Raw genomic sequence first — 25,004 nt, forward strand, 5'->3', positions numbered from 1 at the left:
GGCGGTCGCGGGCGCTGCGGGAGCGGGAGGGTTATTTTGAAAATGCCCAATGCTCTATTGCCGAAAACGTTTAATAATAAACAGGATGTCGCTCCTCGGGGCCCGCCAGATGGGTTTTTTCCCCTCCTTCCTTTTTTTTTTTTTTTTTACTTTTCCCCCCCTTCTCCCTTCTAAGTGAGAAACAGCTCTGCTGGGAAATCGTGGGCCTCCGAGAGTGGATTCGCCGACGTAACGTTGGAAGGTGTTTTCTTTCTCCCTCTTTCTGAATATCGTGGGAGGTCCGAGGCCACCTTTAGACCAGAGGAGGAGGTGTTTTTCAGGGGAATGGTTAGCTCGAAGGAAGTGGGAGAGGGGGGCTGGGGAGCCTCTTCAGAGTGTGTCATTTGCTAAATGGCTGCCTGGGAGAAACCTTTAAAAGCCTTTGGTTTACAGGATTGTTAACCGTCCCCGAGGTTTTTTTTCCCCCTTTAAGGTTTTATGTGCATTTTATGTGGCTTTATACATTATCATCCAGTTCGGCCTTTGTAATCATCTCTTTGAAATCTTAGCGTGGTTTCTCCAAATCCGACTGCAGCCATTTAGCCATGTCTGTGCACAGCGCTGTGGTGTAAGGTGGCACTGGGTAGGCCCAGGCTTCTGTGGGGGGGACCTCTGGGAGTCTCTGAGCCTTCATCGTCATAAATAGGGACGGGGCGTTGCACCCTCCACCTGGAAGGGTTGGGGAGATGGCGAAGGGCCTAGCAGAGGGCCTGGCACACAGCTGGTGGTCAGTAGTTGTTCCTTCTAGGGCTGTTTGTATAACTGCTATCAAGTCCAGGGATGGAAGTTAGCCACTTGTGGTGCCACCCGCAGAGCCCAGCCATCCCGAGGATGCCACAGGTGCTGGGCCAAGGCCTGGACAAGGGAGAAGGAATTCAAGGCACAAAACGGCATAGCCACTTGCTTATTCAGTGCTGGGCCTCTGGGGAGACAAGGATGGGAAAGTACCGTGCGGAGCCCTCAAGAGCTGAATAGACGGGGGTTGTGTGGTGACAGGACACATGCTTGCATCCCAGGGCCTTCCCCCTCCGAGGCTGTGGTACAGCTCGGTGTAAGGCAGAGCCAGAACAGTATAAGATGCTAGACAACAAGCAGAGGCCCCGGGAGTCCTGCCTGCCTTTGGGAATGGCAGATAATCATTCGGGGAGCCTCTGCGTGTTCGGGCAAGTGTGTCTCTTGGAGCCTGGATTGTGGCCCTCATTAGGTTACCTTACAAATCTCAGAGTTTCAGCTCCTGCATCTGGAAAATGGGACTAATTATGCCTCGTAGTAATTAATCTGTTGGGGCTCTCGGGAGCCTCACATACTATTTGTAGCAAAGCGGTTCCATCCATAAGGAGTGATGAAACGTCTGGTTTTGTTGGTTACCTGGTTTTCTGGTTCCTTTTTCCTACTTCCTGGTCTTTTTCTCCAGTTCTCATTGATGGAACTGTGACCTTCCCACCCAGATTCTATCCCCAGCTAATGTTGCTATCACGGCGGCCACTCACCCGCCCGGAAGCACCAGAATGGCTTGGAAGAGCTCCGATGCTCAGCCAAACCTGGGTGTCTGCCGTTGATTGGAGACCGTAGGAAGGGCTGAGGCTAAAAGTGGGAGACTGACCCCAGTCTTAGCCACAGGTGAGGGTCGAGACCCAGTTACCGGTGGGCCAAACGTGTAGCTTTGTTTGTAAACGGCCCTGGAGGCCTTCTGCTTGGATTATAGTGGTTCTGCCGTCGGATGGGAAATTCAGTTGTTGTGGCATTCGGTTTTGTTTGTTCTGTTTTTTGTTTTTGGTTTTTTTTTTTTTTAGCCTGGTAACCTGCTCCAGGCCTCTTCTGAGATGTTTGAACAGAGTCACGTCATCCTTTCAGCTTCCCCTGCTTCCCTGCCTTTTGGCCCATCCTTTCTATCTGATTTCATTCTGGCCCAGTCTGGCCCTGGGCTGTTTGCTGGCTGGTTGGGCGGGGGAGGAGAGAGGAGTCGGCTGTCCCTCCCACTAAGTTTTTCGATTATCTGTTTATTGCAGTTATTTTAGTTATCCACAGGCTCCCTGACTGCACAGTGGAGGGGGCCTTGCCCATTGTGAGGGCCTGCCATCTCCTGCAGCTCCCGGGGCCCTCTCCAGCCTCCTTTGAGACCAGATGGGTAAAGAACGAGCCTGGGGGAGGAAGAGCCAGAAAACCTTGGGAGAGTGGAATTTCAGGAATGGCAAGTCAGAACTAGCTCCAGCCCGGTCTGGTCGCCTGGGGCCTGGCCGGGAGTTTTTTTTGTGTTTTTTTTTTTTGGTTCTGCCTTTTGGTTGGCTGTTCACACCACCCCCTTTTAAAATTTCAGTTCTCCTTTTTTTTTTTTGAAGGATTATTTAATTGTGCTTTCAAGTTTTTTTTTTTTTTTTTTGCTTTGCACAAAGTACTGACTCATGTTGCTAATGGCTGTATTCTGGTTAACTGTCTCGCTATTATACTGTGTAAGATCGATCATTTCTATGTTGGTTTCTCTTTCAAACCAGAATAGGCCAGGTGGGCAACTACATGTATTTCTGAATTTAATAATGAGGCTTCTGTACTGTCAAATACACATATCTTGTTATAGGCGGGCACGAGTTAAACAAGGCCTACCTATACTAGATGTTAATGCAGCACATTTCCATCCGACAAATTAAATTTCTAGGAGAAATCTGTTGGGCTTTGTGCTCTGAATCTTATTTTTTCGTCTGGGCTAACCAGACTTTTCAGATCATAACTCAATTTAAGATTTTTTCCTGGGACTAGTGTGCCTTAAACCGCGGGTCTGCCATTTGGACAAAGAAATAAAGGCATTCATTGCCTGTTCTAGAGATAAGAGAGAGAGGTGATGAGCCTTCTGTTGAAATAAATTGTTCATGACAGGTTTTCAGGTTAAAAGTCTCCATTTGGACCGGGCTTCCTCGGACGTGGGAGCTCGAAGACCTGGGCTTTGCTGCCAGCGCCGTATCACGGTTTCCATCTGTGGGTGGCACGTGGGGAATCTCTGCACTAGGAGGGGACTTGCCTTGGTGACTTGAGCCAGAAGTCTTGGTTGAGAATTGTTCTTAGCTGTGCTTGATTTTCCGTGTGGCTTGAGCCGAGGCCTGGGTTGCTTCTGTCGGACCGGCTGCAGTGCTGGCGTGTGAAGCTCTGCGTGCAGCAGGACGTGTCCGTGGGCAAAATGAAGTCCAGGTTGCTAGCAGTCTTTCACATTCTTGTCTTCCGCTCCCACCTCTGCGGCTGGTTTTGCAGCTCTGCTCTGTATCCTTCCTCCTTTCCAAGAAAACCATCAGCCTTTTCCGCTTTGTGGTGTTTGTAGAAGCAGTATTTATTGTTTTTTAAATGCACTGTCATGAACATACTCCTTGAGCATCTACCGTTTGCCAGGTATTTTGCAAGGCCTTTTAATTACATTTCCCCCCATTCGTAAAAGTAACATTTTTATTGAAAAAAAATTGGAGAATCCCGAAAATAATAAAGATGAAAATAAAAATATAAATCACCTGTAACCGCAGCACACAGTAAAGGCTGGTGTATTTCTTTCCTTTGATTATGTGTTTGTTTTTTCAAAATTAGGGGAAAAAAAAACTATATACACTATTGACAGTTTATGGTTCCTCAGTGTTATAGTGTATATTACTAAGTTACTGAAAACGTGATTTTTTTAAAATAATCGCATAGAGGATATAACTTGTTCTCTGTTGTTAGACTCTTAGACTGTCGTTACTCATTTTCGCTTCTCGTGAACAAACTTTAAGGAGCATCCTTGCGGGTAAACCTTGGTTCCCATTGCTGGTTGTTTTCCTAAGTGGAAGGTCACGATCAGAGTGTGCGGCTATGTCTTCACTTCCCTTCGGCACAGTACAGTTTTCTTCCTCGGCCCTGGTCGCTTTCATCTCCAGCCTTGAGCACAAGGTGGACCCCTTCAAGGGCTACAAAGTTCTGGGTGTCCCAGCCCTGGCTAAGCCCTTTGATAAGTAGGGCTCGGGTCTTACTCCATTTACTGGTTTGAGTCTGGCCATGTGTCTTGACTTAAGCATTTATCCTTCTGGGGGGCACAGATCTGGATGCCCCACCTGTGCCCATCAGGAGCTCCTGGTCCAGCGTGGAGAAGGCCAAGCACCTCCTTCGAGTGGCCTTCGGGAACCCCTTGGCCTGACTTCGTCGGCACCCCCCATGATTCTTTCCTCGCCCTTCTTTATAACTCTTTTCACAACTTTTAAGTAGTTTTAAAAAACGATGATTTTATTGTGGTGAAGTATACATAACAACATCATTTTAACCATTTTCATGTGTGTCATTCGGTGGCATTAAATATATTCACAACATTGTGCAACCACCCTCCGTCTCCAGAACTTCATCTTCCCAAACTGAAATTCTGTCCTCATTAAACATGAATTCCCCGTTCCTCCTCCCCCAGCCCCCGCAACCGCTTTCTGTGTCAGTGAGTTTGACTCACATACGTGTAACCATCCAGTATTTGTCCTTTTGTGACTGGCTTATTTCCCTGAACGTGAGTTTTTCAAGGTTCATCCTTATTGTGGCATGTCAGAATTCCATTCCTTTTTAATGCCGAATAGTATTTTGTTATTTTGTGTGTACACTCATGTTTATATAAGTAAAGTGATGGGCTCTATTATGTACATGCACACACATCACATTTTGTTTGCCCATTCATCTGATGAAGGGCAACAATTTAGAAACGCAGTTTTGTTTTTATTTATTGAGCCCACCCCTTCCCCCAGCGGAGTGAGTCGAGTGCCCGGAAACAGAACTCTGTCGCTTCCTGTTCTTCGTGGTGTTAGGGTGCTTCTGCGTCTAATAAGGCGTTTCATCACGTGTGGGACGAGCAGTGGAGCTACCTAAGGGGGTCTCCCGGGAGCCCACCGAGAAGGCAAGCCCAGCTCAGCTGGGTGTGGGGTGGTCAGGGAAAGCCTTGTGAAAATGTAGCAGACTTGACATAAGCACCTCTTGAAAACTGCGTGCTAAGCCTTTGAGTATTGAAACTGTCTAAATGGAAATCAGAATCGTATGGGCCCCAGCAGAGAGCTTGTGGGTCAGCAGAGCTTGTGGGTCAGCATGTGTCCAGAGCCCTTGGGATGCGAACGTGGTGCACGTGCCCTAGTGTGGCCAGGGCCAGCCCAGAGGAGAGGGCAGATGGGACTTGGGCTCCAGGAAGCTCGAGTCGACTCTGCCAAGCGCTTCTGTACATGTCTGTACAGAAGGACGGAATGGATTAGTGCAGGACCACCTGGGCAAAGGAGGTCAGCTCCAGCACTTTCCCTGGTTCCTTTGTGTCTTCAGAGCTTTTTTCGGCAGGTGGTGTTTACATCCAGTTCAGAGCTTAAAGACCCGCTCTGTTCCAGGCGGTACAGAAAACAGGCCCGGCGGGGAGGGGCGCTGACGCTGCCGGCGACCTGTCTGCGGCTGAATGGGCCGAGTGTTCGCAACTGGGCGGGGAGGGTGGGGAGGGCGACGTGTCGTCCTGAGGCATGAAGTGGAGTGTACGCACTCATCGGAGCAGAAAAAGCAGAAGCAGGTACATGGAGAAACGTGAAAGCGCTTTTCACTCCAGCTTTACAGGCGGTGCCCGCTGCTTACAGTTGGTGCGTCTGTCCTTCTAGACTCGATGCATCCGCAGATGTGGCCCTTCGTAGATGGGGTTTTTAAAAAGCAGAATGGGACCACACTAATCTTTCTCGTATCGCAACTTGCCTTTTCAAACATACATTGAGCATTGTCCCTTATTAATATATACAGATCTACCACACGTTCTGTGTTTTAAAGATAATATTAGGTTTTAAGAACTATGCGAAGAAGAAAACAAAAGCTCGTAATCCCCTGGCCCATATATTCCCAGTTGACTTTTGAAAAAAAATAGTTTGAAAAATTCAGGCCGTATTAAAAGGTACAGAGGCTCTCACGCAGTCTCTGAAAGGGAACGTCCGTGAGTAGTGTCTCGTGGTTCCATCCAGAGATAGAGGGGTGTGCCTTGTCCACACACATTCGTGCAGGTGCGATCTGCAGGCGTGTTGCCCTTTTCACTTAAGCAAACGTCCTGGCGTGCTGTGCCACGGCTGGGGCAGACGCATTACGTCATCTGTTTCAGCAACTGCAGAGGCTATTTTGTGAGTATCCTTAATTTAACCTATTTCCTATTGAACTTTCGGGCTATTTCTAATTTTGGGATCTCACAACTTTGGTAAAATTCCACCAAATTTCTCTTCTAAAACATATAATTTGTATATTAATAGTGCGTGTGTTTCTGCAATGTGGACTCTTTTAGTTGAATGTTGTTTTCGTAAAAATTCCGCTAAATTCCCCTTCAGAAAACTGTGTTAATTTATATACAGAAGCATTTGAGAGTGGGTGTTTCTGAACTGTGGTCCTTTCTGAATGAATAGCCTTTATGGGTCATTCTAGGCGTCCATGTTTCTAAAATCAAAAACAGGCAGTTTCAGGCTTGCCGTCATCACTGTAGGCTGTTTGATCAGCTTGGATAAGCACGTCATAGAGACAGGGTTCTCTGTGGTCCTCCAGTGCAGAAGTGGCCGTGGAGGGTGTCGCCCTGGGCATCCCCTTAGGTGAAGGCCGTGTGGGGCCTAGAAGCGGGTTACGGAGAAGAGGCACAGGTCGCTAGGCTGAGTTTGATTTTCAGTACCAGCTAAAATGGTAGTACTTTCCTTCCAGCCTTTATACACAAGAGCCTGGCGGAGAAAATTCAGAGACTTCGTCCGTTTGGAGTTCACACGTAGACCCTCTGCAGAGTCCCGAGGCTTTCACTCTACAGCCCCTGGTTCTGTTGCTGCAAACGATTCTTACTGCGTAGGATTTATTCGGAGGCATCTTGCATCTCCTGAGGGTGGCTGTCTTGCAGATCTGCCCAGGCCCCTGCTTGACCCCTTGGTCCCCGGGCCCTGACTTTCTCTGGCTATTCTGGGAGATCATACCTGATGACTGTACAAACCAGCTTCAGTGGGGTTTCATCAGGCCAGATGGGGAAGGGTTTGCGCTCCAGGAGCAAAGTGCCCGGAGTGGGTGCAGCTTGCATTGCGCTGCTCTGGCCCTTGTGGGTTGTCACTGGTGGCTTGAACCTGGAGAGGATTCACTGAGGGTAGATGGAGAGAAAGTGGCTCTGGCTTTCAGGTCTGCTGCCTTCCAATCCAGATTCTGCTTCTTGCACACTGGGTGATTAAGATTGACTCTTTTGGAGTCTCTTTGCAAAATGTGATAGTAACGCCTTTCTTCTAGAACTGCGGGGAGAATCAGTGGGTCCCATGCCGGAGTGTTTGTAAGGCACCTGGCACCAGGCAAGCAAGCTCTGGATAAACAACAGTAAGCTGTAAATGGTTCCTGGATTCAGCACTAGCTGAGGGCCTGGGGGTTTGGAGTAGGCAGGCTTATACCCTTGGGGCCTGTTTGTTTTCTAGATGTTGGTGTTTCTAATTGTGTGCTAAAGCCCGGGGCTAAATGCTGAAGATTTAGACTCAAATATCCCCTGTTCTCACCTCCAGGAGCTCAAACCAGTCTCCAAGGTCAGTACCACCTGACAAGGGCTTTTGACCGTTGGCCACCACCCTATACCGGGTCTGCTTTGTTCTCGGAGACTTTTCGGTGTCTTGGAAGCCATAAAGATAGGTGTGTCAAGGCCTTTTATGGGCGTGGGGGAGGCTCTGCAGCTCTGGGGGGCTGAGGCGCTGCTTTGGCCTCAGACAGGAGTGGGGTGTAGGTTTCCGCCTCCTACACCAAGTGTAGGACCTTGAACAAGTCTTGTTTACTCCTTCGAGTGTTTTCTTATCTGCCGAATGGAACCTCAGTGTTGGGGTGATGATTGACATGATTAGCAGAGTGCAGAAACAGGATAAGGTGTTGATTCTGTGTTCAGTTTAAGGGACCTTAAAAACAATGAAATGCAACAGTAGCAAGACAGGTTTGTTACAAAAACCCCAAATACTGCAGATGAGCACCAAGTCACTCCTTCCCGTCCCCTGTGTCTTTTTCAGATCTAGAGATGAGTCGTGTCTCGAAAACAATTTTGTTTTCCGCTAATGGCAGTGTTTTAACTATGGATGTGAGTTCTCAGTCTGAAGTGACACTGGAAAACAGGAGATATGAATATTTATAGGCATAATTTCATGAGAATAAAGATAAGTAAAAGTTTTCATATATGGTTCCCCAGGATAATCACTGTGGTCCTGTCCTGGCTTTTTAAGGGGGAGGGGCAGTAGAATTCTCTGCCCACCCTGGGTAAATCATGACGTTACGTCGGTAGCACCTGGCAGTGGCCGAGAGTGGATTTAAGTATCAGGTGCTGTGTGGTTTGGGACGGACCCAGGAGTCTGGGGTGGAGGCGGGCCAGGTGGGCCGTGTTCTGTGCTGTGAACTTGTTGGGGTAAGGACGCAGCACGGTCTGGGGTAGTTTAAGACGTTGGGAAGACGGGAGTGGGGAGAGGTCTGTGAGAGTAGAGACCGTTAGCATGAGTAAGATCTTCGTAACGTTCGTTTCGTGTAAGTCACACACGAGTGAAGTTAGTGTGTTTTGGGCGAGGGCGCCTGTTCCTCTTCTCCCCCTTGCTGAAATGCCAGGTTGGCATACCTGTGAGGGTCCTTGGGGGACACTTGGCCTTTGTTTTTGGGTTCTTCCTTTTTGTTACTTCAGACCTGGTCTGGCCTGCTTGGTGGCCCAGCGACTTCTGGCTTCTGAGGCTTGGAGAATAAATAGCACGTAGGTCCTTGGGTTTGCTGGAGATCGTTTAAACCAGTTCCGCCTTTACAGCCCTCTTGCCTTCAGTGTATTTGGATTCGTTTTCATCAGAGAGAAGGCGGATTTGCGGGGGCTGAACTGTTGAGAAACTGTCTCTGTATAAGCAAACAGCCTACCACGGGGGGCTCAGCCCTGCGTCGATGGGACAGAACGAGCACGGTGACCTTGGCGTGTCACTCGCCCTCCGAGTGGCTGGGTAGGAAGGACAGCCACCTCAGCGCTCGTTAGTTAGCAGGGTCCTCTGCACAGCCGTAATTACGGCCTGTTTACTCACTCGCGGCGAGGCAGGCGGTTCTCCCAGGTTGGAGAGCCTTGTTGCTAAGGAGGCTCCTTTGGGGCTGAGGAAGCCGCTGTCGCCTGTTTTCTGCCTCCTCAAGGCTGAGCGCTGGGAGTTGGAGGCGGGCCGAAGTGGAAGTGGGGCTTTCTGCCTTGTTCAGTGGGCCGAGTTAACTCACTGTGTCCCTCCGGGCGTTTGCTGCTCAGGGACCGGGACTCCCTTGTAAGCAGCCTGAGGGTCTGGGGTCCACACTGCTGGTTCCTCCCGGAGGCGTTCCGTCCTCCTCTCCCTCCTCCCCACCTCTCAGTTCTCTACACGGGCCCCAGGTGTGCTTCACAGAACAGGTGCGACAGGAGTTTTGGCCCAAGCATATACCAGGGTGTTGGTTGTGGCATTATTTGTCATAGTATACTTTTGGAAATAATTTGCATTATTTTGTGGGACGATGGGTAAATAAAATGTGGCACAACTGTAGAGCGATGTACTACATAGCATTAAAAAGAAGGAGGTGCAGGGCAACATCTGTTTTCTTGGAAAGATGACGGTGGTACATTAACAGAAGAAAGTTTGCACTTTATAATAGAATTGTAGGTAGCTGACAGTGTAGTATAATGTAGTCACAGCATAATAGAGTAAAAATCGAAGACCACAAACTGCTCATGGGTTTCTACAAGCTGAGAAAAAGGGTGTGGAGGCCGTCCACCTGGGTAACAGTGGTTGCCTTTTGAGTTGGATTGACTTGCTTTACGTACTTTCGTATCGTTTGAATTGATTACACTAAATGTATGTTAGTTACATGTGTTAGTCCAAGGTAACTAATCATAAAGGTAACCCGTGTACATTTAAAAGCAGACATGCCCGTGGGGTGTGGTCTGGGCCGGGACTGGGCTGCTGGTGCTCTCTTGGCTCTTCCTGGCATCGCCCAGGGTCCCTGATTTGCCCAGACCCATCCCTAGTGCCCAGGTTCCTGGTGCTGGCACCCCAGGAGTTTGCATGAATTCAGCCGACTTATTCACCTGCCTGTCTCTGTGTCAGTGGCCCTTAGAAACTGCTCTGTTGATTTGGCTAAAAGGAACAATTCATTGCAAATGCCATCTCTGATTTCTGTTCTCTACTAAATCAGATTTTACAATTCGTAGATTTTGGTGGCATTTGCAAAGTACTTCTCATTTGCTAACTCACCATTATTTGGGGGTGGGAAACTGAAATGGAGCTCTGTGTCTTACATATTTCTTTTGTTTGCCAGGTCTTTGGTAGATTTTAACCCTGGAGAGGGAGGCCCTTGTGTACCATATCTGTCCAACTGTCCAGCCCCAGCTGTGTATTGAAATTGTCTTTTAAAAAAAATTTTAGGTTGCTAAATTAACTGCATATTCAAAATGTAACTCTTCACAGACTGCAAATGGGTTTTTAGCCGGAGTCTTCTGCAGGCTTCAGCCTAGCCTGTGCGTCTGGGAACTATGTGGGTGGGGGCTGACCCCACTGACCCGACGGCCCACGGAGACCGGAGCTTTAAGAGAGTTTTAGTTGGTCAGGAGTGATGACAGGGGTCACTGGGATCATCCAGCAACTGATGTTCTTGTAGAGACTCAGGATAGATCCCCACGGGTAAGGAGCCCGGAGCTCTGCACACCTGGGGGCCGTGGAGCCCTGTATCGGGGGTTCCTTACCTGAAGCATTGCCCGTTCACACCCCACCCTGCCCCAGGCCAGACTTGCCCTACACATGCACCCCTGCCCCAAGGGTGCTGGCAGAGCCTGGTATGCTGTGGGCATTTATTTTATCCTGGCCGCAGGGCCAACAGCTTGGACTTTATAATCACAGTAGCAGACACTGCTTCTCGAGTGCCCACTGAGTGCCCACACTTCCAGAGCAGACCTGGATGGCAGACTGACCTGGGTTCAAGATCAAGGCTTCGTAACACCTGTACTTGATGATAGTGACCTTGGGCTAGTCATTTAACCTCTTTGAGCCTTGGTGTCTTATCTATAAAATGAAGGTAGAACTGCCTTTCTCTGAGTAGCTTATTTCCTCTTTTCAAAGAACTTTTTAATTCAGTTTTATTCAGATGTTTTTATTAAATTCATTAAATTTTGCCTTCATTAATTGTTTCTGCTTCTCTTCACATTCACTTTTGTTTTTTGACTGATTTCTTAAATCGGATGCTTAATTTCATTCTTTTCCATTAGAAATTTAAAGTTTTTAGATTATTAAATTTCCTTTGATTACAGATTTGTCTTTTGTTTTAAAAGTTTTGGTGTGTGGCATTCTTCATTTGAGTAGGTATTCTGCAGCTGTGGTTTTGAATTACCCTTTGATTCAAAAGTTTTATAATGGAGAGTTTTAGGTTTTCTAACGGATAAGGTTGTTTTTACTTCTGCTGCTTTCATTTTGTTTATTTACTGCACTGTGGTCAGATTTTTGCTGTTCAGAATTTGGGTTTTTTCTTAAAGTCTCATATAGAAGCTCTTTTTGCACAGGATCTACTACCTTAATCAGATCATTTACCATTTCCTATTTTGAGTGGGGTTTTTCTACTAAGGTATAGAGATTTTTCCCCTCTAATATTTTCTACTTACGTTGACTTTTTTAATTTTAAAATTACTCCGCATACATAGGTGCACGCTAGTTGTATTTTCTGTTTTTTTATTCAGCGTGATATTTGTGAGTTTCATCCACGTAGGTTTGTGTGAATCCATTTTCATTGTGAGTCGCATTTTATGTGGATATGATGTGTGTTCATTCTGGCGGTGACGGACTTTGTGTGTTTTCGTTTTGAGCTGTTCCCATTACCATCCTACTCGCGTCCTTCGGCGCACACATGTACATGTCGCGTTGGGTGTACGCCCAGGAACGGGATTGCTGGGTCACAGGGTGGGCCTGTGCTCGGCCGCCAGCATTCCAGTGATAGTACCACGTGGCCTGCCCACCAGTAGTGCGTGAGAATTGTGCTCACGAACTCACTAGCACTTGGAGTTGGAAAGGTGTTGCTTTTCCCCCAGACGGTCTCCAGATTCATGTGATTCCAGTCGGAACCCCAGCACTGTTTCCTTTTGTCGTGGTTTCGTCTGGGTCTTGACAGACAGATCCTGAAATTTACATGAAACGTGACGTGTCAGGGCCAATGAGCCTTACTGGAGAAGAGCGGAGCTGGGGGCTCAGCCCACTGATGACAGCCTCGGATGCAGCACCACGGCGGCACCCGGCCAGACAAACCGGCCGTGTGTGCGTAGTCAGTTAATTTATGACAAAGGTGCCGCACGAGAAAGGGCCTTTTTAAAAAAGGTGCTGGGAAAATTAGATTCTCCATGTGGAAGAAAATGAATCTTCTTCCTCCAATCATCTTCACAACTGGTTTTAGATAGATTATAGAGCTAAACAATAAAGCTTCTAGAAGAGAAGAGAAGAATCCGTTTATGATCTTGGAGAAGATAAAATTCCTTGAATAGGTCACAGAATGCACTACCAAAATAGAAGAGTTCGGTACACTGAACTACATTAAAACTGGTATCTTCTGCGTTTTACACAGGCTCCAGGAAAATGCAACAAGTGCTGTTTTCTGATTGCCCAGATACGCTCACCGTCAGCTCCGTTTCCTCCCCCGCTCTCACCTGGCCGGGCTGCTTTCTTGCCTGTGATGCGCGGCCACTCCGGGCTTCCTCTGGCTGTCATTCTGGGACTTGTCTTTGTTCCCTGCATGTCGGATCCTGGATCCCGTGTGTGCCTCAGTTGGGTAACGTGAGCGTCAGGTAACAGCACCTATCTTAAGCCGCCTGGAGCAGCAGCTCATTAGTCATTTATTGGCTGAGTTAAGTGGACGTCCCTGGGCGTGCAGGTTCCAGGTTGGTTGGTCCACTGTTATACGTTGTCTCTGAGGAACCAGGTGTCTTACTCGCCTGGGTGAGTCACGTACCTATTCTGAGCCGTGGATGGTTCTCTCTCAGACCAGGTATGCCCCGGTCTCCCCCAGTTGTGTGGGTCAGTCCCCGTAGGCCCACGGGTCGCCTGGGGAAGGACAGGATCACTTCCATTAGGAGGGAAGTGATGCCACATGTGCCTCTGTCTGCTTTGCTCTCTCGTTTATTAGAGCGGATTCCCCTGCAATTCTCCGAGCAGGTAAACGTTTTGAGTCCTTGTGTGAGTCAGGAAGACTCTTTCTGTTCCCACACTTGACGTTTTCAGCCAAGTGCTGGATTCTGGATTGAAAAGCATCTCCCAGGACGGGGGATGCCGCCGCCGCCGCCGCTGCCGGTGAGACGCACGTGTTACTGCTCACGAGGACGCGTCGCCATTCTGATTGTTTCTCCCCTGGACCTTTTTCTTAGGGGGGTTGGGGAAACTTTCAGAGGCTTTGCGTTTTTTATCCCTGACGTGCTGAAATTTCACGTTGTACCTTGTGTTCTTTTTACGTCCGTTATTCTGAGCACTTGGTGGCCCTTGCAATCTTGGGTGCTTCAGCTCTGGGGATTTTTCTTGTAATTTTTATTTGATGACTCCCTCCCCGCCCTCCCCCTTCCCCCATGCTTCTGGAACTTCTAGTCAGATTTGGACTCCTGGATTAATTCTTTAGTTTTGAGTGGGAAAGAAACTAGCATTCATGACCTTGTTATATTTTTCTGAAACTTTCTTGACTTTTATTTTCTAAATTGTTCTATTGAAATTAACAAAAATTTAGAAAGTTTGGATTTACAGAAAAGTGGGAGTTTTTGTATACCCTGTTCCCAGTTTCCTCTGTTCTAAAGATCTTACACTAGTGGGTACATTTGTTCCAACTGATTAACCAATACTGATACATCGTTGTTAACTAAGGTCTATACTGTATTCATATTTCCTTAGTTTTTACGTAATGTCCTTTTTCTGTTCCAGGATACCATATTTAGTTGTCATATCTCTTTAGGTTCCTCTAGATCAGGGGTCCCCAACCCCTCCAGGCTGCCAACTGGTACCAGTCCGTGGCCTGTCAGGAACCGGGCCGCACAGCAGGAAGTGAGTGGCAGGGGAGTGAGTGAAGCTTCGTCTGCGTTTGCAGCCGCTCCCCAGCGCCAGCATCGCAGCCTCAGGTCGTCAGGTGTTAGATTCTCATAGGAGCACCGGTCCCTGGTGCCAAAAAGGTTGGGGACCGCCGCTCTAGACTGACAGTTATCAGCTTTTTCTTGTTTCTGATGACCTTGAGATTTCAGGAATGCTGGTCAGGTATTTTGTAGGACGTCTCGCAGTTGGGATTTGTCTGATATTTTTCTCATGATTAACCTGAGGTTATGGGGTTTTGGCTGTCGTAAGTTTAATCCTTCCTAGGCCTTCTTTTCTGATTGACTCTTAAGGGAAAAAAATCCTGTTTTGGTTGTGTGGCTATAAAATCGTTTCTTAATTTTCTGAGGATATTAATTTTATGTTACTTCTTTTAAATCTTTGGTTCCTGGCATTGCCTGTTTCCTCCAGATTCTTTTGTCTGTTTATCTGCCTTTTAGTTGAGGTCTCAGATGTCTGTGGTCTCAGGCACCCACAGCTATTGGAAACCAGGGGTGTGGGTCAGTGGGAACGCTTTGGCGTAGGCTGGGCTGATGGGGGGAGGCGGCCTTTTTTTCTTGAGCCCCAAGTGTCTGTTTATAGGTTTTCAAGAGAAGACTTAGTGTCTTTGCCTGGAGTGTGGAGAGGAACAGAAAGACATACTATGTCTGCCACCGTCCTGTGAGGCCCACGGCAGAGGGGGCCTGAGACCGCCACGATTTGCTATTCAGGTTTTCACTTAGCTGCTTTCCCCACACCCACCCCCTTTGACCTGGGTGTTCTCAAGTCTAGACTTGTTTATTTTATCCAGCGCAGGAGAGGGGAGGACGTGGGAGGCTAGGTGTTACACAGGCAGCCTCTCGACCAGATCTCTGACCTTTAAATCCCCAGTCCCCGTCTCACAGGGCACCCACCACCTGCTGGCGTCTCCCGACCTCGCGGACCTGCCGCAGCCCCCAGTTTGTAGGACCCTTCAGTTTGCTAAGGCTGCTGCCACTCATGTCTCTGCTTCGTCTGCCAAAGTGGTCCCTGTCTTGGGATCTCTGTTGTTTATTTTCGTCTTAGGGGGTTTTGGAAGGGTGAGCTATGAATGCCTGTGGTCCTTGTGCCTTGTTTAGCCAGAACCCCCCCGTATTCTAAACAGTGTTTCTATGAACGGAATCGAATCAACGGCCCTTCTGGGGGTGCGTGTGCCTGTCGGCAGACACAGCCGTGTTGACGTGCACGTGTGTTTGAGTCATCGCGTGTCTGCTACACCGCTCTGCTGCTGTTTCCACGTGATTGGCCAGCGCATCTAGGGCTGCCATTTGCTGAAGTGGCAGCAGAGTGTTGCAGTGGCGAGTGGGGACATCTGCTTCGTCGTCACTGCCTCATATACACGGACAGTGAACTCTCTCCTTCCCCCGGGGACTCTTGAGGAGGGGGGGGCTACCAGGCAGATGTGACGGGAGTACCTGCACCTACCTGTTGAAGTCCTCTGTGCCATGCTCCCCTGGTGACCATTATCTCTGGTCCTTCCAGCAGCCTGCTGGAGTAGGCGTTCTGTCCCCATTGTGTCGAAGGGGACACGTCAGTGGCCGAGTGGCCTTCGGACCCCGGCCTCTCCCGCCCTGGCCGTGTGTGTGTGTGGAGCGCTGCCTGCCCAGGGAGGTGGCTTGTCAGCCTCCGCGGGGGTTGTTGTCTCCAGGGTGGGTGGAGCTCGTGCCGTTGGCAGCGGCTGTCATTTGGGAGAGGACAGAAACAACTTCTGTCTCCGCCTTCCTGTATTTTTCCGGCAGCACGTCCGTGAGGACGTGGGGCTTGGGACGGAGGAAAGAGAGCTTTCTCCTGGGCCGACGAGAGGCATTTCCTGCCCGTTCACCCTCCTCCTTCGTGCCCGGCTTCCAGCTTGCTGCAGGTGACGTCATTCCCGTGGGAAAGGCTTTGGGTGTAAACAGAGTCGCTGGCACGGGGACATCTGTGGCTGTCCGGGACTGGGATGGCTCCCCCCGGGTGCCTGTCCGCCAGTCTCTCTCAGCTTTTCTTAAAAATCATTTTCACAATTTTTTAAAACAAATAGCAAATCTATTTCGAATTTATATGCAGCGTTTTACCATTTCTGTTGCCGAACTCTTTTGAAACAAAACAAAACACAACGGAACAGAGTAGCAGATGGCAGGTCGTTAGTACTGCAGCATGCGGCGAAGAGAAATCCCGCAGTGTAGCTGGAAGCTGGTTTACTGGCGATAATTTTCTGTATTTTTCTAAGCTTTGCAGGTTTTCCACGTGAAGCATACATTCCTTTTGTTACTGAACAGTGTTAGGGCCACACGACACCGTGGGACCGGGACCGCCACCCCCGTGAGGCAGTCGGCTGTCACGCCCGTTTGCGGCTCCCTCCAGCATCCGTGCCGAAGTCGGGAGGCGTGACACTGGGCGTTTGAGCGTTGTTTAAAACGAGTCGCAGTGCAGAGTTTATCTCAGGAGGGTTTTCTGAGAATTAAAGTGCATCTCTGTCTCCTGAGGATGAATTAAAGGGGGCTGCCAGCAGACCCCAAACATCCGTGACTTCGCCCTCGTGCTTTCGAAGGTCTGCTCTCGGCATCACGGCCCCGAAGCTGTGATGCACCAAAGTGGGGACAGGCCCCCGGAGCGCCCGAGGTGGACGCCGAGCTGTCAGCTGTGGGAGCTCAGAGCTGGGCAGCGAATGCGGGTGGCACCGGTTGCGACGAGTCTGGAGGGATGGGTAGTGTACGGGCGATGGTGTGGCCGGGCCGCTGAGCGGTGACAAGGGCAGAGCCAGGGGAATGGCTGTCATTGGCCGAGAGCCCTCTAAGGGTGAGCGAGCACCGTGTCCTGTGTGTTGTGTTCTCATTTACTCCCCACTATGTCTGCGAGGTGCATATCAGTATGTCATCTCTGTTTAATCCACGCGGACACAGGCCTGAGCACTGTGAGGTGGAGGTGAGGTGCAGACCCTGTGCTTTGGAGGGATGAGGCTGGTGGGGACTGGGGGGGGGATTGAGGACCGGGCAGGGAGGGCAGGGAGAGCCGACTCTGGCTCAGGGACGAAGGGCGGGGCTTGCACACCCAAGTGTGCAGGAGAATCGGGGTGGGAAGTGCTCTGGGCCCCACAGCACAGGCCTGGTTTCTCGTTTTGGTGTCCCCTGCATTTCTGGTGTTCCCTGCATGTGCTGTCTCCTCAGGGGCTGTGGCCCTCTCCTGGGGGTGGCTGGGGTCGCCTGTAGGGAACACTGGGTTACTGGGAACCCCGCTTCCACCCGTTGGTGTTCCTTCACGCCTTACGTTCAAGCAGCTTATTCTCGGACAGGTCGGGGCTGTGTCCGCAGGCGCACCACACACCTTTCCTGCAGAAACCTCACTTGCCTGGGCTCCCGCAGGCGGAATGACTGGACGGTGCTGCGGAGGAGCCCGGGCTCCGCTTTCCAGGCGGGCCGGCTCCTGTGCTTCTGGAAAGCCAGTGCTGCTCTTCTCACTGCTGCCCTGTAAGGAGCCTCTGAAAGCGGGAGTGTGGGGAGCATGGAGATGCCGTTTACGAGTGAGGCAGCAGCCATCCAACCCCCTCCCCCCGCCGCCCCTGTAAGACACAGCTAGGGTTTCCCGCCCTGGCCCCCGCTTCCGCCCGGCTGGTGCACAGCGGGACCCTTGCTGAATTCATCTCACTGTCATATAGTCCTTTCCAGACCTACTCCCTCTAGCTTAGGGGTCTGCATGCTGCAGCCGCAAATCCGTCGGCCCCCCGTTTATGTAAATGAAGTGTCGTGACAGCTGTGCCCTCGGTGGTGGTGTCTGTGATGGCTTTCCTGCCGCAGCACGGGCCGCCTCGAGAAGTTGCCATGGAGGCTGCGTGGCCAGCACTGCTCCCTGGCCCCTCGCAGGACACGTCTGTGGAGCCCACGGCAGGGGCGGGCCGGAGCGCCGTCATCGTCGTGTCCCTAGCACCTAGTGGACGTCAGAGTCCGACGTTCACGTGGCAGCTGCCTCTCGTCGAGTTCCTTCTCGCCAGGCGTCGGCGTGTTGGAGGGTGGACTGAGTTACCTTGTCGCTGGCTGTCGTGGGGACGGTTCTTTACGTTTTGACAGAGACCTGGCAAGTCCACTGCCCAGTGACCAAGTCCTCTCCGGGCCCACGCGGTGGTTTCCGGAAGTGTCCGTCCCGCCCGTCAGGCCTTGCTCTTTGGCGTGTCCCTTCTGTGCAGAGGCAGTCCCCCTTCCTCTCCCGGCCCCAGGCTGGGCCCTGCCCTGCGCCTGCTTCACAGCCGTGGCCCATGCGTGAACTCATTGCTTTGGCTGATGGAGGGTCTTCCTCAAGGGACCGTCCACGCCCTGGAGGGAGGCCTTGGCGAGTGCAGGAAAGAGCCCCGTGGTGATGTGTGCAGGTGTCCTGAGGGTCGAGGACTACTTGAGAGAGCAGAGGGTGGTTTTGACCAGACGTTACTGGGCTCAGGGAGGCCTGTGAGAGCAGAGGGCTTGGGTTTGCCTGGGGCGTCAGCCTGGCCGTCGGCGGCCGCACGGGGTTGAAGAAAGTGCCCTCTGGAGACTGCAGTGCCGTCGTCGGTGCAGCTGGCTGGAAGGCGGCGGGGTTGACTCGCGCCAGAACCAGCGCGTCCCTTTCCCGCATGCGTTTGCCCGCCCACAGCTCCAGCAGCAGCCAGGAGTCTGGGTCCCCTGGGCGTGTGGTCTGCAGCCTGGTGGTGTCCTGCCGGGGCCCCAAGCCTGGCTCCAGCACTCGGGAGTCTCCTGACCTTGGACACGTTCTCTGTCCTGACTGTACCGTAGTGTCCTCGGTAAAGCAGGCTGACGACGTCGTATCTTCCAGAAAGGGCCGCTGTGAGGAGGCCTGAGGGAGGCGTGGGTGCTCAGCAGGGTGTCTGGCTCTCGAGAGTGCTGGCGGCCACTGTGGTTAGCTCTGGTGTGTAGTCGTAGTGGTTCGTAGTGGTTCGCAGTGAATTACAGGCCGTCCCAAGGCCGTCCCTAATCGCCTGTCTGGCTGGGCGGCTGACACTGGCTGCTGCCCAACTGCGAGTGAAATTAATCCTGTTAGCCGGAAATAGCTTTCGATAAGATGGAGCAGCGCAGGGAGCTCTTCCCTCTGGTGGACAGACAGCGCGAGTCTCCAAACCTGTCTGACAGGTGGGGCTGCTGTCTGGGGAGGTGGGGCTTGGGAAGTTGCCTTTGTTAGTGGATCTGTCTGGTGGTTTTCAGTTCGGCAGAGTCTGGGTCTCTCAGAGCACTTCTTTAGGTAACTTGCCAAAATATGCAGACCTGAATTCATTTTTAAATGTCTTTTCTTCATTCCCCACAGCTGTCTTCCCTGGATTTTAGGCCCTTTTTTCCTCTGCCTTTTGGCCCTTTTTTCTTGTAGGCCAGCCCTTCCCAGAGTGTCCCAGGCCCCCATGGCGGTGCCTCGGTTAGGAGAGGTCATGAGGAGGGGTGGGACGCAGGCAACCCGCCCCCGCTGCCCCAGGCAGAGCGCCCTTGGCTCGTATCTGTTGTGTGTGTAATACTGAGGATCCCAGTTAGATTTTGTTTGAGGAAAAAGAACCAAAAATGAATTCTGTTGCCTACAAAAGGGAGAGAAAGCAGCGTGAAAACCGTGGCTGCGAGCCAGGCTAGATCTGTGCCGCCCGCAAGGACCCGGGGCCTCTCAGCCAGCTCTTGTCCCACGGATCCAAGCGTGAGTCATGCGAGAATGAACACACCTCGGCCAGCCTCGTGAGTCACACCCAGATGTTTGCTACACTTCTTTCTGCCGTGCGACGAGGCTGGTTGAGCGTGTGCATGTGTGTGCGCGCGCGCGTGCAGAAGCTGGTTAAACCCCTACAACAGTTCGTGCTCCTGGCCTGGCGTTGGTGAAAACCAGCCGGCAAGCAGAGTAGCGAGGTGGGTATGGGGCTGGGCTGGGCTGGGCCCCAAATATGGTACAGCTTTGCTGGAGCTGCATGTAATTGGCGGAAACCGAATGATTATACCTGTATTTTGGGTTTCGGTCCAGAGAAATCTGGCCCAGTGGAAGAACCTTTGCATGCTCTGAGGCCAGTGTCTGTAATCGGTGAAACTGTAAAGGGCCAGCACGTCATGCTTGGTGGGCCGTGGAGGCCTCCGCTGCCCGTCCTTCAGGCTGACTGTAATTTGCCGACCCCGCTCCAGGGGAAATCGGGGCTGGAAGAACACTGCGAAGTGTTAAAACGGCAAGCGTCTGAACAGTACCCGGTGCCGTTTCCATGGCCGTGGCGACTCAGTCGCATTGTCCGTTAGCGCCCCAGGTTTATGCAGGAACATACTCCAGTCCCAGCTGCGTGATAAGAGGTGGCTGCTTTGACAATAGGTCTCATTCGTAATTCTGTGGCTGTGGGTTCACGTCGTAGTGATTTCAGAGCCCGCTCGTCCTGGGCCCGCATTCTGTAGATGGGGAGACTGAGGTCTGTGGGAGCCAGTGGCGTGTCCAGCTGGTACAAACGTGGTTGGATGGGGGAAGGGCACGAGGAAATGGCACGTGCAGGCTGAGTGCAGCGTGTTCCCCGTCTGGCCTCCCCAAGGCGCTCTGGTTGTGTGGGCGGAAGGCATGTCACCTGGACGTGGTAGATTCTAAGTATCTGGTGAAATGGTTGAATTTCCCGGGAAGACAAAGTTCAAGCATCTGACGTCACACAGATGATTCTAAATTCCCAGGGGAGTGACTCACAGTTGCCTAGGCTTCTCTCTCTTTTTTCCTTTCAGGGGTGCCAGGAGTACGGTGTCTCCTGGTGCTTCCCGGGGATGGGAACCAGTGCGTTCCCGGAGGTGGGCCGTGTCGCCAGGAAGACCCCGGGAGCAGTCTTTGTCCTCTCTGACTCTGCCCGCCGGCCCGGGCAGCGCAGAAGCAAAGAAAGATTTACTTGTATGTGACTTGGCAGGGGTTTGGACTAACAGGTTTTCAGAAGACTTTTTAGCGGTATCTATAGAAATAAGTATTTTCTGGTCAAGTTTCAGGATTAAAAAACATTTGATTTTTAAAAACTAAGCACGTTAAGATTTACATGGCAGTCCGATGGCCCCGAATGGCTGGGCAGGCATCTTTCCTTCTGTCTTTACCGACCTTTTTAGTTTAGTGAGAGCTGGTCATCGGCATTGAAGCTCCCGGTGCCAAGGCCGTATGTGGCCGGGACGGACGCGTCGCTGGTTTCACGTAGCGCTGTTGTGGAGTCAGCGGTCCGGTGAGCGCCGTGGTCAGCCACAGCACGGATGCAGCCACAGCTTGGCACTTGTCATCGTCGTGCGGAAGCGAAAGACGCTGGGACGTGCTCTTTGTAATGAGCTCTGTCCCCTCATCTCTGCAGCCCGCCGGGCGTCGTAGCCCATGCCCGGCTTACCCTCTGCCACGTCCCGGGCGCCCCTTAGCCCTGGGCCCATGGCGCCTGATAAAAAAGTACGTTGAGTAAACGAGTGTGTTTTCTTTTGTTTCTGTGAAGTACTACCGCAAGTTTAGTGACTTTTAAAACAACACAGATGGGCTCTCTTACAGTTCTGGGGGTCGGGAGTCTGAAACGAGTCTTGCCGGGCTAGAATTAAGATGTCAGCAGGGCTGCGTTCTGTGATCCTTCTGGAGGAGAGAATCTGTTTTCTTGCCTTTCCCAGCTTCTAGAGGCTTCCGTCTTCTGAGAGCATCACTCCAGCTTCTGTTTCTGTTGTCACACTTTCCCGACTCAAGTCCCTCTTCCTCTTCCTTCCGAGGACCCTTGTGATGACATCGGCTTCACCCCGATAATCCAGAGTACTCTCCCCATCTCAGGATCCTCATTCTGTCACATCTGCCGAGTCCCTTTTTGCCACATAACATGACATGGGCACAGATTCCGAGAATTAGGACTCTGACACTTCTGTCATCCGTCCTGCCACACGAGTTTGTAAAAGGAGTGTTGGGTTGTCCCTCAGCACCCCTAGCAGAGTGCACGGAGTGACTCCCGCTGGCGTAGCGGACGCGTGTTCCGTCCCTCTGCCTGGGCCCCCCTCCTCTTGGTGGCCCTGCTCGGACAGGCCCCCGCTTCAAGAACTTCAGTGACTCCTGGGCTGCCGTCGGTCTCCCACCTGGAGGCCTTGCAGAGTGCTTCTTTAAGACTCGGTCAGCAAACCTTTCCACACGTAGCTTTGTGGGCCACATGCTGTCTCTGTGGCGTATTCTTTGGTTTTTTTTAAGACTAATATAATGTTAAATTTTTTAGCTTGAGGGCCTTAGAGAAACAGACCCTTGTCTGGAGCTCCGACTAGCACTTGCCAGCTCCTGTTCTAGGCTGTTAGCTCTGGGAGGCAGGGGCCATGAGTTGCTGTCACCACGGTGGCATTTGTTAGTCGTCTAGTGTGCGTGCATGTGTGTGTCGGGAGGGTTCTGGTTCCAACCCAGTTGAACTTTACTGTTGGTTTGAGTGGACGAAGTGTCTGAAAATTCGATCTCATCTAATCTTAAATGAGAATTTCAGGTTGATTGACATTTGATAGCCTATTAAACATGAGCCATTCCGATGAATAAGGTCCCCTCCCTGCGCTTGAGCCCTGTGTCCAAGGGCTCATGGTCCAGCTGCTGTTAATGATGACTTTTGGGGTGGGGCACCAAAATGAGGATTTGGACACTTTTGGCCAATCTGCACCCCTGGTCATCGCTATTCTTTGCTCCTGGCCCATGAGGCAGACACCGGGGAGGGCTGCTGGCATCTCTGAGTGGCTCTCACGTACAACCTGGGAGCAGTGAGCACTTGTGAGCATTTCTGCTGGTTCATTTCTTCATTGTGCCCGAGTCCCCTGCCAGTGGGGTCAGGTTCCGGGGCTTGGCCGCTGACCGTGCCTCTCTCCAGGGCAGTAGCGGTGAAACCCGGATCTGGGTGAGGATGGAGTTAAGTAGACAATCCAGTCGGGTGGCTGAAACCATGTGGGAGGTGACCCCGACACACACACACCCAGCTCACGGCGCTTAGCACTCAGCGTCCGTCTGTGTTCATCGTTTGTGAGTGTTTTCTGATAAGAAGTACGTGCTTATCTATTCCTGCTCCCGAGACAGTGACGAGCAGGTCGTGGGTATCGGTCAAGGTTTGTGACATGAATGAAAGGATGGATTGTCTCTGCTCACATTTGGCGTGGCTCCGGGCACACCTGTGTGCAGGGGTGTGAATCAGCGTCTCCCGGCTCATATTTTTTGGGCCCCAGTTTGTAACTGGTCTTTGTTCCCTGTGCTTTGTAGTCTTGGATCATAATAAACAGTTTTAACTTAAAATCATCTTTGGGGCACCAGATGCTTCCCCAGCACACCGGTTGTGTTCTTTCTGGCCTGTGGGCTTCAGAACAGGCTGAGACAGCAGACCTTACCGCCGCGGCTCCTGCCTGTTTCATTAGTCGGTGGACATTTTCACAGTTATCTCCACTTTGTCGTTAAAGGCATCAATATGCCGAACTCGGTGCTTTAGCTTTCCTTCCCCTACGTGAGTTCCAGTGGGGAACAGTGGTCACTTACGCAAGTGTTTACTTCACGATCACGGTTAGAACCTGTAGCTGAGGTTGAGAGTGGAATAAACAGCGCCGAACGCCCGGTCCTCGGTCCTGACGCGGAGCACGCACGCGCTCTTGGCGGGCACTCACTGTGTCCGTGAGGGAGTCAGTGAGTGAGCAGGTGGGCTGATGAGGACAGCAGTGATGGACATGTGGACGCCTGGAGGAAATCAGCGGCAGAAGCTTCTTTCCTGGTCTTTGAGACTTTCTCTAAGTGGAAGAGGCAGGTACAGCTGGTACCTGCGGGCTCTGCACTCCCTGGGGAGCGCTTGCTCTCAGCTTCTCATCTCCCCGCCGTCACCATCACCGCCACCATCACCGCCACCATCACCGCCTCTGCACTCCCTGGGGAGCGCTTGCTCTCAGCCTCTCACCTCCCCGCCGTCACTGTCACCACCACCGTCACCATCACCGCCACCGGCCGCACCTGGGAGAGCGGGGCTCATGTGCTCAGCACGTCTCTTCTCTCTGGACGCTGGTTCTTTGTACTGAGAAGTGCACGTGCCCTGCTGTCCGGACACGTAACTCCTGTAGTTTGGGTGTTACATGGAGGTGCCCCGAGTGATGAGCGTTTATTTTTCCATCTTGAAGAGAGGTCATTGACTCGGAGAGAGGACTCGGTGTGCGCAAGTTCACATTTCAGTTAGAGCAGCAGGCTGCGGCCGGTTCAGACAGTTCTGAACGGGGAGTGGGGGCTGGCATCAGCAGGTCTGCAGAACGCTCCTTAAATGTGAGTGAAACCACCCGTGTGTGGTCCTAGGGACGGACAGTCCAAAGCTTTCTTCAGATCTCCGAGGAGATCCGGGATCCCCGCAGGATCTAATTCATAGACCAGAGGTTCTTGTGGAGTGACACACTCTTTTTGTCCCATTCTAAAGGCAGATCGGGAGCGGTGCCGAGAAAAATTTCCTTACTAGATGACATTTCATCGCAATGTCCGATCGTTTGGGGCAAATAACCAAGGGCAAGGATGGGAAAAGCAAGTACTCGACTCTCAGCCTGTTTGATAAGTATAAAGGAAAGTCAGTAGACGCGATCAGATCCTCAGGTAAGAGCCTGGTCAGAGGCCAGCCCTCCGCTTTCCCCTTGTGAGAAACTCCACATCAGGGACCCCGAGACCCAAAGTCCCCTGTCGGGGCGGGCAGGTGTGATCCCTGCAGATCAGTCTGGGCAGGTAGTGGTCACCAGTAGATCTGGGAGGCCGAATCCCCTCTGCTCCTGCTTGTCTGATTTCAGAGCCTATAATATTCTGACTCTGCTGCAGTGGGGCTACCCCCCCCGCCCCCATTTTATCTCACTGAAGCCATGGGTATTTTTAGCCCGATGGTGAGACTGGAGCTTAATTTGCGTTAGAGTTACCGGGTTTAGATTTCGTGGCTCCAGTATTCTGAAACTTGGTGGGAAAGTTCCTGTG

At 51.5% G+C, this 25,004-nt stretch overlaps 1 protein-coding gene across 9 annotated transcripts in view; it reads left to right on the plus strand.

Moving 5' to 3' along the window:
- The first annotated feature begins 170 nt into the window (after positions 1 to 170).
- The window catches only part of PRRC2B (proline rich coiled-coil 2B), an 80,214-nt gene continuing 55,380 nt past the window's right edge, over positions 171 to 25,004 (plus strand). For 4 of the 9 annotated variants that reach the window (XM_015594197.2, XM_006918068.3, XM_015594195.2 and 1 more), the window contains exons 1-2: positions 173 to 241; positions 24,469 to 24,638. In XM_015594197.2, the coding sequence (XP_015449683.1) occupies positions 24,524 to 24,638 (115 nt within the window). In that variant the 5' untranslated portion in view covers positions 173 to 241; positions 24,469 to 24,523. Of the gene's footprint in view, positions 242 to 24,468; positions 24,639 to 25,004 lie in introns of all 9 variants that reach the window. The other 5 variants (XM_015594194.2, XM_025051177.1, XM_006918071.3 and 2 more) reach the window with 3 other exon arrangements.

The sequence above is a fragment of the Pteropus alecto genome, unplaced genomic scaffold (assembly GCF_000325575.1).
Source record: "Pteropus alecto unplaced genomic scaffold, ASM32557v1 scaffold67, whole genome shotgun sequence".
NCBI lineage: Eukaryota > Metazoa > Chordata > Mammalia > Chiroptera > Pteropodidae > Pteropus > Pteropus alecto.